Genomic DNA, 20,021 nt, shown 5'->3' with positions numbered 1-20,021 from the left:
TAAAACTTTAAATCCAGAGACTTCAAGCAGTAGCCAAGTTAGGAGTATTGATAAAAAAAATAACAGATTCCATCTGCTCTGGAAGTTAGGAAGACTCCATGTTCTATAAGAGTCCATTTTTGGGAAAAATGTTTATATTGTCTTGTGATGTAAAGAACAAGAATATTAAGTCTCTAAGAAAGACTTTTGAAATGAATGAAGATGAATGATAAAATGGTAGAGGATAGAAATAAGTATCTCTAGGTCTCTTGATAAAATATTGACCACATTCCTTCTTCAGTTATCTCCACAGCTAGGGCCAGCTAAACTAATTTACTCAACACAGAAGTCATAATTAGAGAATGACCAATAGAGGGGCTACCATCTTCTTCAAACGGTAACAGATGAAAACTCATTCAAGCCAAGGTCATGGTATATGAAGGTAATGGTATATACATACACACACATAAATATGTATACACATGAATACACACATGTGTTGTAAGAAATAATGAAAGGATCAATTCCTAGAAAGATTTTTATGACCTGATATAGAGTAAAGAAAGCAGAATCAGAATAATCTATATAATAATAACATTATAAAGACAAATGACTTTGAAAGATGTCATTAACACAATGATTAACCTCTATTCCAATGGATTGATGATGAAGCATGTTACCCATCTCCTGGCAGAGAGGTGATGAAGTCAAGAGCCAGAAGAGACAGTTCTTGAACATGATTAGTGAGGAAATCTGCTTTGTTTGATGATATATATTTATAGATGTTTTTTTTCTCTTTTGTCCCTTTCCCCCCTAATATGGAGGTATGAGGAGAGAGAAAATGATTTTTTGTTAGTTGAAAAAACAAATATAAGCAGAATATAAGTTCTTTGAGGGGTTATTTTGTCATTTTATTTCTAATACTTGGCACAGTGCCTAGGCAAAATAAATGCTCAATGATTGCTTGTGGAATTGAATTTCAATGAAAGAAGTAGCCATTTCTTTTCCTGAGCCTTGTAAAGAATCTGTAGCTATACTTTGGGAAAGAGTTTTCTGTTATGATAAAGCTTCCCTTCAGGCTAAGTGGCAATCTGAAAGTATCTGACTTGGGTACCTGTCAATCAGTCAATGAACATTTATTAAGCACCTCCTATATTCCAGACACTGCCCTAAACTCTATCTCTGCAATCACTCACCTGTCTCTGACAACCTCCACAATGATCACTTCTTCTAGTAAAGACAACTTCAGTGTGGTAGGTCAGGAGCTCATGCAACTGTTCTGGGCTCATCTTCTTCAGCTCCATTCCACTGACCACAGCTGCCTTTGCCTCCCTAGACGGGCCAAAGAAAAACTCAGTGAGGAAAAAGGACAGCTCTAATGCCGAGGGACCCTCCTTGATCAAGGGAGCTCCCTGAATCAAGCAGTAAGACCCGAGGGAAGCAGACTAGGCTTCAAGGCATTTCACCCCAATTTTCACTCATGGCCTCAAGAAGTTTCACCTCAGGAACTTTCATCTCATGAACTTTCACTTCATACATTTTCATTTAAAGAATAGCACTTGTTGAATGGAGGAAGACTGAGGGACCCTCTGCTGTGTCCAGAGTCAGTAGAAGCCCAGTAAGTGTGGTGCCAGTACTGGAGGGAGCAAGAACATTTTGGTACAGTGTGACTTGGGCTTCTGGGAGAAATAAAGGAGTCCCTGTGGTTTCAGAAAACAACAATAAGAAGGACTTGAGGCTTAGGGCTACATTACCCTCGTTTTGGGATTACAATTTAATAATATTAAGTTGCTAAAAATAAAATAATACAAAAATAAAAATGAGTAAGCAAAGGAAAAAGAACCTGACTGTTGATAGCTACTTTGGTGTAAAAAATGATCTGGGTTCATATTCAGAGTTAGATAGAGAAGTAAAACAAAGCCACTCCCACACTAAAGAGTAACTTCCAATGGACACAAGCCCCAAAAGAAATCTTGGAAGAAATTAAAAAATCAAATAAGAGGAAAAAAAGGGGAATAAGGGGAAAAAATGAAAGCAATTCAAGAAAATTACAGAAAGATAGCTAACCAATTAGAAAAAGAGATAAAATCTTAAGAAAGGACATAAAAAAGGAATTTGTAATTCAAATAACAGAGATTGAGAAAAAAATTTTAAAAAGCAATCCATGAAAATTTTGAAAAGAAAGTTAACCAAGTAAAAAAAGAGAAACTAAATCTTAAGGAAGAAAATAACTCCTTTAAAACTAGAATTGGGCAAGTGGAATCAAATGACATTATAAGACACTAAAGACTTAGTAAAACTAGAAAAAATAGAAGGAAATCTGAAACATCTTATTACAAAAACAACTGACCTGGAGAATAAAAGATCCAGAAGAAAAATAAAAAAATCATTAAATACTAATTATAAGGCACTGATTATTAATAATAGTATTCTTAAAACTTATCATTACCAAGGTAGTTTGAAAGAAAGGTTGAGGCTGAGTTGTGTATGATGATGTAATTCTAAAAAAACAAAATCGAATAGGAAAAGGTTAAAAAAGAAATTATTTCAGAAAAATGAGGTATGAGAGGATGAACCAATACAGAGGAAGCAGGTCAGGGTGGAGAGCTGGTAATATTGGGTTGAAGAGGAAACTATATTTATATCTACATTTATGAAGAGGTTTAGAAGTTTTCTGAACTTCTAGAGAGGTGATAGAAGATAGTGAGTAAAAATAAGACGGAGGGAAATTGTCAAGTAGCAATTATAACTTTGTATACGAATGGGATGAACTCACCCATAATACATAAATGAATAGCAGAATGAATTAAAAATCAGAATACAACATTATATTGTTTAGAAGAAACACATTTAAAAATGAGAGTTACATACAGAGTTAAAGTGGAAAGTTGGAATAGAATTTATTATCCTTCAGCTGATACAAAAAAGCAGTGGTAACAATTATGATTTCAGACAAAGTTATGACTAAAATAGTTATAATTAATAGAGATAAAGAAGGTAACTACATTTTGATAAAGGGCACCATAGACAAAGAAGCCAAATCAATACTGAACCTATATGCACCAAATTCTATAGCATCTAAATTTTTAAAAGAAAAGTTAAAGGAATTACAGATGGAGATAAATAGTAGTACTATAATAGTAGGGGACTTTAATCTTCCCCTGTCTGAATTAGATAAATCTAACCAAAAAATAAATAACAAAGAAGTTAGGAAAACAAATAAAATTTTAGATAAACTAGATATGATAGATTCTTGGAGAGAAATGAATAGAAATAGAAAGGAATATACTTTTTTCTCAGAAGCTCATGGTCCCTTTACAAAGATTGACTCGCTATTAGTACATTAAAATATTATAGTTAAAAGCAGAAAAGCACAACTATTTTTTTTCAGATCATAATGCAAAAAAAAATTATATTTAATAAGGGACCAAGGAAACATATATTAAAACTAATTGGGGATTAAACAACCTAATCCTAAAGAATAAGTGGGTTAAAGAACAAATAATAGAAACACTTAATAATTTCATTAAAGAGAATGACAGTATTGGGACAACATATCAAAACCTGTGGGACACAGCAAAAGCAGTGATTAGAGGAAAAGGTTTACATCAATAAAATAGAGAAAACCAGACTAATGAATTGGGTGTGCAGTTAAAAAAACTAGAAAAAACCAAAATAAAAATCCCCAGTTAGACACTAAATTGGAAATCCTAAAAATTAAAGGTAAAAAAATTGAGAAAATAAAATATTAAATTAATAAATAAAACTAAAAGTTGATTTTATGAAAATAACAAATAAAATAAACAATTGGTTAATTTTATTTTTTTTAAAGTGAGAAAAAACTAAATCAAGAGTATTAAAAATGAAAAAGTGTAATATATCACCAACAAAGATGAAATTAAAACAATCACAAGGAGTTATTTTGCCCAGTTATCTGCCAAAAAATTAACAATTTAAGTGAAATGGAAGAATATTTACAAAAATATAAATTGCCTAGACTAGGAAAAAGAGAAAATAGAATATATAAATAGACCTTTTTTTAGAAAAAGAAATTGAACAGGTTATATAAATGAGCTTCCTAAGAGAAAATGGACCAAATGGATTTATAAGTGAATTTGATCAACATTTAAAGACCAATTAATTCCAATATTAAATAAATTATTTGGAATAATAGTTTAAGAAGGGATTTTATTGAACTACTTTTATGAAACAAATGTGATACTGATACCTAAACCAGGAAGGGTAAAAACAGAAAAAGAAAATTAGAGACCAAATTCTTTAATGAATATGGATGCCAAAGTCCTAAATAAAATGCCAGTTAAAAGATTACAGCAATGTGTTACAAAGATTAAACATTATAATCAAGTGGGATTTATACCAGGAATGTAGGGATAGTTTAACATAAGGAAAACTATTAACACAATTAATTATATCAATAATAAAAAATTTTAAATTATATCAATAGATGCAGAAAAAAAGCTTTTGATGAAGTTCAACACTCATTTTCATTAAAAGCACTTGAAAATATTGATATAAATGGATTTTTTCTATAATTGATAGAACACATTTATCTAAAAACATCAGCAAGTATTATTTGTAATAGGGACAAATTAGAGGCCTTCCCAGTAAGATCAGGTGTGAAACAAAGATGCCCAATGTCAACAATATAATTCAAAATGGTAAATCCTAGCAAAAAGAAATAGAAGGATTCAGAATAGAGAATAAGGTGATACAACTATCTCTTTTTGTAGGTAATATGGTGATATTCTTGGAAAATAAGTTGAAACAATTAGTAATTTTTGCAGAGCAGTAGGCTATAAAGTAAATCCACATCATCAATGAAACAGAAGTTCAGGGAGGGTAAGTGATTTGCCCAAAATTACAGAGCAAGTAAATGAAAGCATTGGGAAGAGAGTCTTACACCATAATGCCAAAAGCAACCATTGATTAAAAAAAAATAGACTTTTTGTTTTTGCCTTTTCATTGCCTGCTATGGTTTATGGGGAAAATATAATGGGATGAAATAAGATAACATATGTAAAAAGCACTTTGCCAACCACAGAAGTGCTCTGTTCAGTCATTCCTTTGGCTCTCTCCACTGTACCTAATACTAAGGTGTTAGACTAAGCAATAGTATACTGTAATATAATAAGCAGTAACTATACTGAGAAGAAGCTTCTCTACAGAATTCCAATAAATCAATATTCCAATAACCAATAAAAAGCTAACACTGTAAACAGGGAACAGGAGTTGAGGCTGGACCAGTAATTTCATTGATGAGGAAATGCCTTCTGCCATTACAGACTGGCACCTTTTCAGAAGATTAGAGTCTCAGAGAGTTGCTTTGTGAAGTTACCATGAGTCCCAGTCCTCTGGGAGGTTGTCAGTGTCCTGTCCAGGGTCACTTAGTCAGCATGCGTCAGCAGAGGACTTAAGTGTGTCATGTCTGAGGGACTTGAACCCAGGTCTTCCTGGATTTGAAGCCAGTTCTCTATCCAGTATCAGTTATGATGCCTCTCAAATATAAAAGGGAACAGGAGAATACATGGGATTGGTAGAGAGGACTTTACTGCAAAACGAAACTTCCTCAAAAGATCTTTCTCACCTGTGAAGGACTCCATGAGGTAGGAAATAAAGAACTCTACCTTGATTCTGGCACTGCGGCATTTCATGACTGCATCAGGGACAGTGGATCGAGGGGGATCAATCGATGATAGTAGTCCCACAAAGCAGAGAACAGAGGTGGGAAAATTCATGGCCTCTGCATCAAAGGAATAGGTATCTGGAAACTCATCTTCTGGCAGGTAGAGATGACAGAAATCTGGAATAGATATATGTGGGGAACAAGTAGGGAAGGCATAATTGCATTCACTTGAATCTCTTTCTTTCATGGCAGTCCACTGTTAATGAAGAGAATTTGATACATACACACACGCACACATATATGCATATATATATATATATATATATATATATATATATACATACATATATATATACATATATTCTTTCTGACAGGAACCGGGAAAATTGTAACGCCATGCTAATCATCAAACCTCATTTAATTAATTATATTTTAGAAGGTTGAAGAGGATGTACATGTATGTGTGAGGAGATGGCTAGGGGTAGGGAGGGCGGGGAAAAGAAATTTTTATTTTATGGCCGAAATCTATTTTGCTCCAGACTGAGCAAGATGCCCAGCAGGGAAATTGCTAACACTAAATAGACTTTCTCTCATACTACCAGCTCCCCCAATACTTTAGACTCTGAAAAAGTGATTCTCATTCCCATCTCACTTCATTCCTATCTCCTCATCTCACTTCATTCCTATCTCCATGAAGGAGATAGAATCAGTCAGTCTTTGGACACTCCTGTACTCCTGAAGTGAAAGTACCAATTACTGCTAGGTTGATTTCTAGAGATATTGGCAAAAAGACCCCACAGGGCCCTAGAACCTCAACTACATGGAATACAATGAAATCTAAAACCTTCCTGGTTTGCCCACATACTGTCAAAGAGGACATTTATTTGTCTCCACCTAATGTGGTGGAGGCTTATCTATTTTACTGATTTTTGGAATGAGGCAGCCCCTTTGGGAGTGAACTGTCTATCACTAGTCATCTTGACTTTTGTCCTGTTACTGGATTTCACTCAGAAAGAGTAAGGTTGATGACTTTGTACAACTCTGCCTCACTTAAATCCAGTTCATGCACAAGTCAAGACATTACCTGTGACGTCTTTGGTCCTCTTCAGAAATGAAGGACAAGCAACTCCCTTAGTGCCCTCTGATAAGTAACTAGGCAACAAAACCCTAGGCCTCAAATCCCTCAGCACCAGAAACTAAGACAGCAGCCAGAGATTGATTTTTGCAGAGACTCCGATATCCTAGCTTCTTTAGACTCATCCTCCTTTATGTACTGTGCTCATGGGAAAACAAAAGCCCAAAGTAGCCCAGGCTCTAGACTTGTGGAGACTTTTCATAACTGCAGGTAAGAATACCACTGGGCTAAGAAATAAGATCCCTGGTCATGAGGAAAAACCTACGTGGAATTTGTTGATGGAGTTAAAAGGGATTTCAGTCACTTTTCTGTTTCTTTTCCTTCTTTCTAGCACATTACCAAAAATGACTTCTGAGAACTTCAGGAGGGCAACTTCTGAGGTATCTCCCATCACTGCTTTCTGGAAATTTTTTTTGCAAAAACACTTGCTATGTGCGTAAGTGTTGTAGGTAATGGGGAGGAGAGAGGGGAAAAGATGCTTGCCTTCAAAGAGTTTATAATCTAATTGAAGATAGAAGAGAAATGAATAAGACAAGACAATAGGATTAAGCCTTGAATTAACCCTTATTGCTCAGACAATAAATAAGTTTAAAGAAAGATAAAATCATTAAGCAGTTGGGGTAGGGAGATTTTTTCTTTCATGAATCATTTGAGCTAGGCCTAGAAACACCAGAAAGCATAAATGGAGAATTTTTTTAAAGACAAAAAGAGAAAAAACAAGAATGGCATATTGTTAATCAAGAAAATATTGAGACCATCCTGATTAAGGATAGGAAAACGTGGAGAAACAAGTTTGGATAGGGTGGGGTGGGGCCAAGTTCAAGAGGGGCTTGATTTTTAATTTAATTTAATTGTAATTTTAATAATATAGTAGACTAATGAGTCACTGAAGAGGGAACAGAAAAGCAGAATGAAAAAATAAGGCATATAAGCCTGGCAGTGGGATGTTGGAAGGATTAGAACAACATGAAACTAAAATCCAGCAACCCAGTTAGGTGATTGCTCTAGTGGTCTTGGAAAAGGACAATGAGGGCAGAACCCAATAAGTTAGAATTGAATGACAATTTAAAGGGAGGGGAGGTAGGAAGCATTTACAGTCACCCTGTGGATATAGGAAATGAAGGAGAGAGTCAAAGGAAACTCCAAACTTTAGCCTTGAACAACTGGTAGAATGTGGCATTGATAGGGAGAGGACACTAACTTGGGAAGTTTGGGGAGAGCAAGATGTCATAGCAATACTAACAATAACGAGAATTTATATAGAGCTTTAAGGTTTGCCAAGTGTTTTACAAATACAGAAAGAGCACTAAACAAGGCATCAACAAACCTGAGGTTTTTCTTGCCTCCTGCTAGTGACTAGTTCTGTATCTCTGGGCAAGTTTTAACCTTTCTGAGCTCAATTTTCACTTTCATTACATGAGTAGATTGAACTAAGCGATCCCTATGTTTCTTAAAACTCTGAGAAAATGAAGAAATTGAGTTTGATTTTAGACATGTTGTTTTCAGAGTAGGTGTCAGTGAGTAGCCAGGTGGCAATGTCTGGTCACCATTTTTTTGGATGATAGAGATAGGACTAGAGCTTGGGTCAGATAAGATGGGATATCGGGATTTGGATGGTACTAGCATAAAGTTGAAAGTTGTAGCTAAAGCAATGAATGAAATCAGTGATGGAGAAAGAGGCACAGAGGCCCAATAAATAAGCTTTGGTAAAACAGGGGCAGAAAAGGGATGTACGACAGAAGAAAACAGAACAGAGTGGGACAGGAAGAGGAGAAACCAGGGCAGCTTCAATGTGGCAAGAAGCAAAGAGAGAATGAAATACACTGAAGCGTGTAAGTGTTCTCATCTCCAATAACTCTATTTTGGATGAGAATTACAGTTGATTTGATAAGCTGACATCTTTATTTTGTATCTTGACCTGTGGAATATGTTGGTGAAGGCAATTCCATAAACTAATGCAGATTAGCACCTGCTTTCCAGCTGACAGCCTTAGAGTTACCTGAACATTCCATTGAATTAAATGTCTCAGATATTTCTGAATAATGTAACAAAGAAATATTTTCTTTATTATAGCTGTTTAAGACTCAATTCAGCAAATTCAATTCAATAAACATTTATAAGTGTATACTATGTGCCAGGTGTTGAGCTAAGTGCTAGGGATACAAAAACAGGCAAAAGACAGCCCTTGCCCTCAAGGAGCTTATGATCTAATAGAGGAAACAACCTGAAAACAAAATCTGCTATGTACAGGATAAATAGGAAATAATTTAAAAAGGAAAAAAAAAGTGGAATTAAGAGGGGTATAGAAGGTTTCCTGTAGAAGATAGAATTTTAGTTGAGATTTAAAGGAAGCCAGGGAGGTTAGTGGTTGGAGTACAGGAGGAAAGGGTTCCAAGCATAGAGGAGAGCCAGAGAAAATACCCAGAGATGAGAAATGGACTGTCTTTTAAATGAAATATCCATAATGCTAATGTCATTGGATCAAAGAGTATATGGTGGGGAGTAAGGTGTTGCTGTTGTCCTTTATGTTCAAGGGGAACCAAAGTGACATCACTACCCTGGGGTAAAGTGTGTCTGACTGTGAGGGAGTAAGGTGTAAAATGACTGGAAAAGTAGGAGGGGCTAGCTTATGACTGACCTTGAATGACAAACAGAGCATTTTATATTGGCTCCTTGAGGAAATAGGGAGCCACTGGGGTTTATTGAATAGGAGTATAACAGGATCAGATCTATGTTTTAGGGAAATCATTTTAGTGACTGAATGGAGGATGGCCTGGAGTGGAGAGCTACTTGAGGCAAGCAGACCCACCAAGAGGTTATTGCAGTAATCCAGGAGAAAGGTCATGGAGTGATGGGGGTCTGCACTATAGTGATTGCAGTATTAGAAGAGAAAGGGGTATATTGGAGAGATGTTGCAAAAGTGAAATTGACAGACTTTGGCAACAAGTTAGATATGGTGAGTGAGAGACAGTGAAGAATCCAGGATGACCCCTGGGTTGAGAGCCTGAGGGACTAGGAGGATGGTATTGCCCTTTATAGTAATAGAGAAGGTAGGTGGTAGGAAGGGTGTAAGGGGAAAGATAATGAGTTCTATTTTGCACATACTGAGTTTAAGATGTTTCCTGGACATCTAGTTTAAGATTTCTGAAAGGAAGTTGGATATGGGAGACTGGAAATCAGCAGATTAGGGCAGGAAAGGTAGAACTGAGAATCATTAGCATAAAGATGGTAAGTGAATTCATGGGAGCTGAGGAGTGAAGTAGTGTAGTGGGAGAAAAGGACCCAATATAGAACCCTAAGGGACACCTACAGTTAGAGGGCATGATCTGGAGGAGGATCCAAAGGACACAGTGAAGGAGTGATCAGATAGATGGAAGGAAAATCAGGAGAGGTCCTGACAGAGAGAAGAGAGTATCAAGTAGGAGAGAGTGATCAACAGTGGCAAAGGCTACAAAGTGGTCAAAGAGAATGGTGACTGAGAAATGGCCATTTGATTTGGCAAAGAGATCAGTAATAATATTGGAGAGAGCAATTTTGGTAGAATGATAAGATTGGTGTCTCGATTGTAAGAGGTTAAGGAGAGAGAAGGGGGGGGCGGGGGAGAGAGAGAGAGAGAGAGAACACATAGCCACCAACTGTAGACCTCCTTTTCAATGAGTTTATCTGCAAAGGGTAGAAAAGAAATCAGATAATAGTTAACAGAGGTAGAAGAATTAAGTGAGGGTTTTTTAAGGATGGCAGAATCATGGGTATGTTTGTAGGCAATATGAAGGGAACCAGTAGGGAGAGGGAGACTGAAAATAAGTAAAATGTTAGGGACAATGGAGGGGTCAATTTCTTGGAAAGAGAAAATATGATGGAATTTTCTTCAATTTCATTTAGCAGCACTTGTCACATACAACAGTATGTGTGTAGGCACTAAGGTGACAGATGGTGAGTGATCCAAGGTCGAGATTTGGTTAGGCATAATAGGTGGTATGTCTTCATGAGAAGAGGACAGCATAGAATTACATTTGTTCATCAAGGAGTCAAGATAAGGGAAAGAGGCTGGTTAGTTCAGGGGAGATGACCAGGTAAAGAATTGAGGGGTCAAGAAATTGGTGGTCACAGTGAGGATGGAGAGTAGGTTATGTGAGGGAAGGCAGAGCAAAGGTGAAAAGTCAACAGATTATGGTGGGACAAGGGAAATTCAGAAATCTTGAACATGGATGGAGATGGCACCTTTGTGGATAAAGGCAAGATCTAGGGGATGACTCTCTTTATTTGGGATGAGTTATGGTAGAAGAGTAGCTCATGGGAGGAGAGTAAGTTGAAGACCAGAGTAGTTAGGGTATTTGAGGGAGGATTAATACATTTGTTGAAGTCCCCTAGTATTAGGATAAAGGTTGGGGAAGAAAGAGAAATTGTAATCCAAGTATCAAATTTCTTAAGAAATTAAGGGGAGTGACCTGAGGGTCTATAGACAATGGCTACCAGGATTTTGATTGGGTAGTAGATATGAATAGCATGAACCTCAAAGGAAAAGAGGTTACTGAGTGAGAGAAGAAGGGAGAGAATCTGGAAGTGGCAATGTTCCAAGCAATATTTCAGCTCTCTGACCTTAACCAGAGAGCCAAAGAGAATGAGTGAAAGTGCAGTCAATACTGCAAAGGGTGGCCAGGTAGTCTGTGTCATCATGGGAAAGCCAGGTTACAGTAAGAGCTAGTAGGTGGAAGGAATGGGAAAGGAATAGATTTAAGATAAAGCTAAGTGCAAGGGGAGGGGCATTAGATTAATCCATTCTGCCAGCCTTCTGGTGGCAACATCAAAGCAGGCAGGCAATGAATTGGGGAGAAAAGGGGGCAGAATGAGTACAGACTCATTCATCCTCCCAGGTGGTCACTCATTGTCCTAGTAAAACTCATTAAAAGTTACTGTTTGAACTTCTCAGGAGGCACTTCACCAGTGAATGAAGAACAAACCAGGCAGAACTATATTAAGATTTAGCAGTATAAATAAGTGGTGTTTGCCAGGACACAGGCTAAGGGAGTTTTGAGCTGCTTACCTGAGGAATCATCTTAGTGAAGCTGGTGATGATGTTGGTGCTTTTTGCCTCTTGGTAATAAGCAAACATCCCAGTGAGGATGACCACCAAGGCGAGCACAACACCTAAAAAGACCTGCATGAAAGAGAAGAGACCTAAGTCAGAGAAGCAGATGCTCAGAATGAACCAGGTGCCTCAGAGAGTGAGAATCTCAACTTGCAAGCAGGTTAGATGCCCAAGTATTTGTTATATAAGTCAGTGGTTGCCAGCACTTTTGGTTGCCATGCCCTATGAATCTCTTAAAGGCTTGCCTGAATGCTTCATTTCTTAAATTAAGAAATGAGGAAGTAGGCCTTGAGAGGATGAGGTTAGAGCCCAAGCATATTGATACAGGACCTTTATTCATTAGGAACCCATGATCCTTTCCTCTTTCAACTCTGTGACATAGAAACAGCAGCCCTCAGTACATCTCTACCCTTACTCTTATCTTACAGATATAGCAACTGCAGCCTGCAGAAGTCTAGCAACATGACCCCACTCAAGAGTGATTCCATGGCAGAATCAGGATTGCATTCCCTGTTTCCCTGACTGTCAGCCCAGGACTGACTAGGAGAAGCATTAGCTTCTGGTATCCCTTCTATGACAGAGAAGTCAATGATTAAAAACCATGGCAGGAAGCCTTTTAGGTAAGCCTTCCATTTAAGCCTTCCATTGTCCATGGAAGCAGACTTGTCCTTTGAAAACTCAATCAGATATGCAATGAAACACAGGACAGCTCCTACCCACAAAAGGCTGGAGAACCCACCCACCATTTGTTTGAGGAATTTGATGATTTCTGGAGTTTCTTTGGGTGGAATAAGTATATTGGGGCCATCCTGAACCAAGATCTCTGAAGCTCTTGTGCTAATGGGACCCTGCAAAGACAAATCCAGGAAAAGTAGTTGTTAAAGAATGCTTGGATATTCTTAGCCTTATGGATGCAAAACTCTAGGAGGTGATTGTTAGGGTCAATTTCAGCTCTAAGCCATCTGCTCCCTTGGTAGAGCAAAAGTGGCATGAAAAAATAAATAGGAGGAACTTAGCCAAAGTGCTCTGGCTTAACTTAGGATAACTGACCAGGTCAAGGTCTTTCTTGAGTTCTTTCTGAAGGTCCTTCTTGCTGCATCTCAAGTGTGCCTTTCCCTTTCCATTGCTATCACCCTTGTCTGATGGTTCAACATCTGTTTTTTCACTGTCCTTTGTTTCATTGATCACAATAGAGTAAATTTCTGATTTTTCCTGAAATGGAAGTAAAGATTGGGTGTCAGTTGGAAATTGGTTTTTTATGGAGCTGGGGTCTTTGAAGTCAAGGTCATCAAAATTGGGGAAGTGGGAAAAAGAAGTAATGTATCAGGACAGGTCTGTAAAACTATCTTCTGCCTCTCCTTCCTCTCATCTACAAATCTTAAGAAGAGGGAGAGATAAGTGGAGAATGGAAAGTATCTGGAATATAGATGGAAAAGTAATCTTCCCTCCCTTAGCCCCAAGTACCATTTCCTTTTTCTCCCCTCTTCTTAGGGCAAGACCTTAGGGTTTCTTTGCTACTTCTTAAGCAAAACACTAAGCCAAATTATATACATACTCACAGGTAGGCTAAGCAAAACTTTTAAATGGATGATTAGATAGGTTCCCAGATATTTAGGCAGAGTGATCCAATCATAGGATGGACCAGAAGGAACATTGTCCCTTAACTGTAGGACAGACCTTCCAATGAAGGGAACAAGCATTTATTAATGCTATGTATCAGGCACTCTGCAAAAGTCCTTTACAAGTATTTTCTCATTTGATCAAGGAGCCCCAGTTACATCAGATACTTTCCTTTGACTTAAGAAAAACAAAACAACAAAACACCCCAGTCCAGAAGCTAAGATTTCACTATGAAACCTGAGAGTAAGTCCCTTTTCTGCAGAAAAGGCACCGAGGTCTTAATGACATTACCAGGAGAAGTTAAAAAAGAAGACTGCTCCCCAGGACCACAATTCCACCTTCTCCTTCAGCTCTTCCTCACTACTAAGTTTCCCAAGATATATTTATTCTTTTTTTCTCTCCTTCTCACAACAGATCTAGGCTTTGATAGTCATACTGAATCTGGAATTTTTTAGAAATTTTTTTTGTAGACAGTTGCATTGGGGAAATTGACATGAGAATACTCCTTTTCACCTCTGAAGAAACTAATAGAACTGGAGTTCACAGAGATTCTAATGAACACATTTCAATCCCTCACTCCTTGCTCCACTTTGTGGAATCCCCTCATACTTCATTTTCCTTTGCCTTTCCCAGCCCCTGGGACCTGTGTGTTCTTTCCCGGTAAAGGCAAAGTATCCTTAAATTGGTGTAGGCAGCTGTGTGAATACCAGTTTGCCACATCAGCTCAATCCCTTTCTCCCCTGACAAGTCTGAGTGTGAAGTGGGGGTTTGAGGTAGGCTGCAGCACAACACACAACTTGCCCGTGAATGTTGATGGCGAGGGTCCAAGGCTAGGATGAGGCAGTGGGTTCCAGGGCTGAGGGAGCAGTAGAGAATTCAAGGAACTGAGCTGCAAGTCAAAGAAAATAATCAGGTTGCAGGAGTTCACATATTCTGGCAAGGCAGTTACCAGGTTCTAGTGCTTAGCTGTAGGTTTGCCAATCTGCAGACATCCTGATGAATTCAGTGTACTGCTGCTCCCTGCAGAGAAATGTGCCCATGCACTCCTCCTTTTAAATCAATTCCTGGGCCCCTCCCATTCTCACCTCTGAGGGCTGCTCCAATCTGGTCTCTGGTAGGGATGCAGAGAGTAATACCACAGGGAGGTGGATCCCTTAGTCAGAGAATGCAGAATCTGGAACCCAGGAGTCCTAGGAGATGAAAGGAAAAGGGAGGAAAGAAAGAAGTCTCTTTCCTTCAAATTGATCTTTACGTTTCACCTCCTTACATAAACAAATAAGAACAAGAATAAAACATACTATTCTCTAGCCTAATTTAAAACAACATCTAGAAATTCTATTTAAAATAAATGTAGAGAATATAAAATACTTAGGAGTCTACCCATCAAAACTAACCCAAGAACTATATGAACACAATGATAAAACACTTTTCACACAGATAAAGTCAGCTCTAAACAATTGGAAAAACATCAATTGCTCATGGGTAGGCCTATATAATATAATAATAATAATAGATATAATATAATATAATAAAGATAAATAAATAATATATAATAAAGATAATTATGATATATAAATATAACAATAAAAATGACAATTCTACCTAAAATAATTTATTCAATGCTTTATTAATCAAATGACCAAAAATATTTTATAGAGCTAGAAAAAAATGACAAAATTCATCTGTAAGGACAAAAAAGGTCAAGAATATCATGAGAATTAATTTTAAAAATGACTTGGCAGTAACATATTTAACTGTATTGTAAAGTGGCAATCATCAAAACTATCTGGTACCAACTAAGAAATAGAGGGATGGATTAGTGGAATAGATTAGGTACACAAGGCACAGTAGTAAATGACCATAGTAACTTAGTGTTTGATAAACCCAAAGACTGCAACCTCTGGGATAATAACTCAATATTTGACAAAAATTGCTGGGAAAACTAAAAAATAATATGGTACAAACTAGGTGTACACCAATATCTTTCACCTTCTACCAAGATAAGGTCAAAATGAGTACATGACAGACATAAAGAGTGATACCATAAGCAAATTAGGAGAGCAAGGAATAGTTTACCTGTCAGATCTATGGATAAGGGAAGAATTTATGACCAAACAAGAGACAGAGAGCATTACAAAATAGAAAATGAATAATTTTGATTGTATTAAATTAAAAAGATTTTGCACAAACAGAACTAATGCAACCAAGATTAGAGGGAAAGTAGAAAGCTGGGAAGCAATTTTTATAGCTAATGTCCCTGATAAAGGCCACATTTCTCAAATATATAGAGAACTGAGTCAAATTTATAAGATTACAAGTTATTCTTCAATTGATAAATGGTCAAAGGATATGAACATATCAAAAAATGAGAGACCAAGACTCATAGAAGACCTTGAGATCATCTGAAAGAAGTATGAATGTTTGACCTGAAAAGAAGGAGTATTAGGGGAGACAGATGTGTTCTCTACAATTCTAGGATATCTTGCCATGGGGAAGAGAAATTGGGCTTGTTTTGCCTGGCCCAAGGTGGGCTGAACTAGGAGCAAAGAGTGGATGATGCAGGGAGGTAAATTTTGGCTCCAGGTAAGAAAAAACTTCTAAGAGCTATTGCTGCCTGAAAGTATAATGGGCAACTTATTCTATAATGAGCTCCTCCTCTACTGAGGTCATTACTCAGGGGCTGGATAACCATGTGTCAGGTGTGCTGTACAAAGGAGTCTTAATCAAGTCAGGGCTGGGATAGGGCAGGGGGGGATTAACTTTTTGTGCATCAGGAACCCTTTGGATAGTCTGATGAAGAACCCTTATGGGTCCCTTCTCTGAGTCATATTTTGGATTGCAAGGGAAACCAATTATACTGAAATAAAGATGTAATTACTTTTTCCCACCTAAGATAACAGATTCCATGAAATCCTAGACTTCAGGCTAAGAATCTTTGACCTAGATGATCTTCAAGGCTCATTCTAATACTAGTGCCTTCTCTCTGTTGATTATTTCTCATTCTTCTTCTATATATTTTATTTATATATTTTTCATGTTGTCTTCCCCATTAGAGTTTAAGCTCCTTGAGAACAGGAAATGTCTCTTTTGCTTTCCTTGTATCCCCAGTGCTGACATATGGTAGGTACTAAACGACTGACTCTGAGTTTCTGTTCATTTGGGAGATATGAGTGAGTGTGAGGGACAGTTGAGAGCTTAAAGAAAAAGGCTATTATGCTGCATTCCTACCTTGGTAACTGATCCTAGGAAAATGTCTTTCTTCCTGATAGGTGGTCCTTTTCCACAGCCCCAAGTGCTGAAAGCATTGTAGAATAGGAGAGAGAACAGAGAAAGAAAGAGAGAGGGGTCTTAGAAGTCAGTGGAACACCTTTGGCACTGAATGGATATGACTGTATATTTGGGAACACACACAGATTCTTGTGTGTCACCAGCTCTTGACCACATGAAGAATGTTGGGCTTATTTAAGGCTCTAACAAAACCAGAAAAAGACACAGTCTAAAAACCACCCCAATTCCATTCTGTGGCTACCAAATAAAACCTGAACTCCTCAGTCATCCCTAAGAACCACCGGGCTTTGCCATCTGCCATACCAATGCACCTCAAGTATCACCAGACCCTCTCATCCAGGCTGTGGCTGAACTCTGCTGTATATGTCATCTTTCCCTATTAGAACCTAAGCACTTTGAGATTAAGCACAATCTCTATTTTCTTTTTGTACCCCTAGTGCTTGGCACAATGCTTGGCACAGACTAAACTTTTAATGAATTTTAAAATTTATTTACTTCATTCATTTATTCATAGCCTCCTACTAAATAGTAATTTATTCATAGCCTCTACTAAGTAGTAATTATTTCTCTTTCACCCAGGAACCCTGAGGGTCTTCCCCTCTCAGTTTGATTTTTTTTTTTTTGATTAAAGGGTCATTCCTTGAGTAACTACTTAAAGAATCCTATTCATTGAATGGGTGTATCTCACTCAAAGTAAGAATGTGATAAGACTTAGCCTGAAAGAGGCAGGGTCTCACATTCCATCCTGGGTCATCTCCAGTTGTTCTGATGAATATCAGACCACTGGACCCAGGTGGCTCAGGAGAAGAAAGTGAGGATGCTGACCTTGCACAGCCCTCCCTCACTTAAATCAAAGTCAAGTCTAAGTCATGTCATCATCTTGATGTCATGGGCCTCTTCAAGAAAGAAGGACAAACATAACAATAACATAGCAGCTCATAATATGATCCTAGACTATCTTTCTAGCCTTAACTCCTGTGTATTCTAGGCTCCCAATTAACTATTTCCTGAACAAATTCTGCACTTTTGCCTCTGTAACTTTGCTCAAGCCTTATCCTTCACCTACATGGCCTCCCCTTCAATTCCTGTTGGTCAGAACCTTCAAGATGCTGGACAAATGCCAGTTCTTTCATGAAGCCTTCTCTAATTTCCCCCTTAATCTCTCTACCCTCCTCCCCATGTGAGCTTGACTTCCTCTGAACCATTATTTATTGTTTTATTTGTGCCTGTCTTTGGCACTTAGCGCATTCTGTCTTATACTATAATTATCCACGTATGTGGTCCTACCCAAAGTGATCTTCCTACCCTGTTAGACTATGAGCCCCTAGAGAGGAGACATTGTATAGTGCCATGGAAAAAATGATGGATTTGGAATCAAAGGACCTGAGTGTGAACCCCAGTTATGTCACTTACTGCCTATGTGATTTTGGGTAAGTCTTTGAATTTCTCTAGGCCTCAGTCTACTCCTCTGTAAAATACAAGAGAATTAGAAAATACTGGAGTACCTTCCAGCTCTAATTTCATGATCCCTTCTACTAATGGTGTATTCTTACTTATCTTTATATCTCCTATAGCATCTATGTAGTATTAGATCTCTGTGTATAATAAACAAAGCATATTTGATATCAGGAACCAAGGGCTAAAGGATGGGTCACTATAATTCAATTCAACACAGCAAACATTTATTAAGTACATCTTAGGTATTATAGGGTATAGTGGGCAGTCCTCACCATAGTAATCCCAGCTCATTTCCCCCAGAGAGGTGGAAGGGAGGGCTCACCTATCTGATGAGCACATACTAGGGAGGGATGTGGGACTCCCCAAGACTCCTCCATTGTGGCTTCCAGTGCTTTATGGGGCAAGACCCAGATAGTGAAGGCTTTAGCACAAATGCCAGGATAAGCAACACTGCTATTCCAAACCCAATCACCAGCAATACCTGTGAAATAAGAGAAAGTCAAAGGAAGGGAAGAGAAAAAAATGAAAGAAAGGTTATTCAGTGTTCTCAAGAGTACAGACAGGATGTAGTCCAGGGTCTAATAGGGATAGCTTCCATTCTAGGGAGACCTGTCATCTCTAGGTTGATGCTGACTTTCCCAGAACTTGTATGTATATTGGTAAGGATTAGGAACTGTCTTATTTGCCTTTATGGGGGAGGGGAAAGTCCAAGTCTTATAAGCTCATCTATTTAATATCATCAAGACAGCCAGAAATTGCTTGTTCCTACCTTTTTGCTTTTGCATGTGCTATTATCCTGCCTTAGGAGGTACTCTGTACTTTCTATAGTATCCTCTTTAAAGTCTATCTAAAGACCAGCTTTCAAAGAAGAACCTTCCTGGATTTATCCTGTCCTTTCTGATCACTTGCTTATGTGCTTGTCTTATACCAGAATGACATTGATTTGTTCTAGTTGATCTCTTTTTTTTGTTTTTTTTTTCAGGGTACTATTCTCTCTCTGGCTAGGAGGATGGATCCTTGTCTCCTCATTCTGCTTTTTCTTGACCCAGGGCCTAGTTCAGTATTCTTTCACATGGATTTGCTCTATAGAAAGGGTTGACTGACTGACAGGGATGAGAGGGAAAGTAAAAAGAAGCTGGAGACATAGGTTCTTTTCTGGTCTTTTTCTGTTGGCTCTGTGGTTCATTCATGCCCAGAGAACTATTGAATCATAATCTATGGACTGAAAGATAGGTTAAAAATGATTAGGAATAGAAGTTCAAGACAATGGAAGAGATGGCAGGATAGCACATGGGTGAATTCAATAAATTCAGTTTGCCACGCAGTCTTTCCCCTTAAAAAAAAACCAAACCAAATAACAACAACAAACTATATCCTAACACACTGAAAGAAAGGTGGGTCTGATTTGCAAGTCACTGTCAGAGAGTACTGAAAAATCAAAATAAATGGTAGAGGTACTTCTGGATTGTGGAAGGGCAATTTTTGTTTTGTTTCTTTAAAAAGGGAAGAGAATGGAATCTTCAGGTTAGAGGTCAGTGAGCTTAATCTTAATTCCTGACAACATTTTAGACTATATATTAATTAAGAAATAGTTAATGAATATCTAGAAAAAGAAGGAATGATCCCCAAAAGCCAGAAGGGCTTCAAGAACAGGTCATGTCAGATTCACTTCACTTCCTTTCTGACAAGATAAGTAGACTAATAGATAAGGGGAATGCTACAGACATAGTACTTATTAATTTTAGCAAAGCTTATGACAGTCAGTCTAGCTATCCTTGTGAAATAGAAAGATTGGCCAAGTGATTTTT

General features: G+C 37.7%; 1 protein-coding gene across 1 annotated transcript in view; it reads right to left on the bottom strand.

The window, feature by feature from the left end:
- LOC140507773 (potassium-transporting ATPase alpha chain 2-like) overlaps window positions 1–20,021 on the bottom strand; it is a 69,952-nt gene that overhangs the window by 7,849 nt on the left and 42,082 nt on the right. Inside the window, 5 exon segments of the mRNA XM_072615699.1 lie at window positions 1,176–1,391; window positions 11,803–11,916; window positions 12,591–12,695; window positions 12,898–13,059; window positions 14,269–14,323. Of these exon segments, the coding sequence (XP_072471800.1) occupies window positions 1,176–1,391; window positions 11,803–11,916; window positions 12,591–12,695; window positions 12,898–13,059; window positions 14,269–14,323 (652 nt within the window).

Source organism: Notamacropus eugenii, chromosome 5 (genome assembly GCF_028372415.1).
Source record: "Notamacropus eugenii isolate mMacEug1 chromosome 5, mMacEug1.pri_v2, whole genome shotgun sequence".
NCBI lineage: Eukaryota > Metazoa > Chordata > Mammalia > Diprotodontia > Macropodidae > Notamacropus > Notamacropus eugenii.
This window is presented reverse-complemented; position numbering and strand designations above follow the sequence as displayed.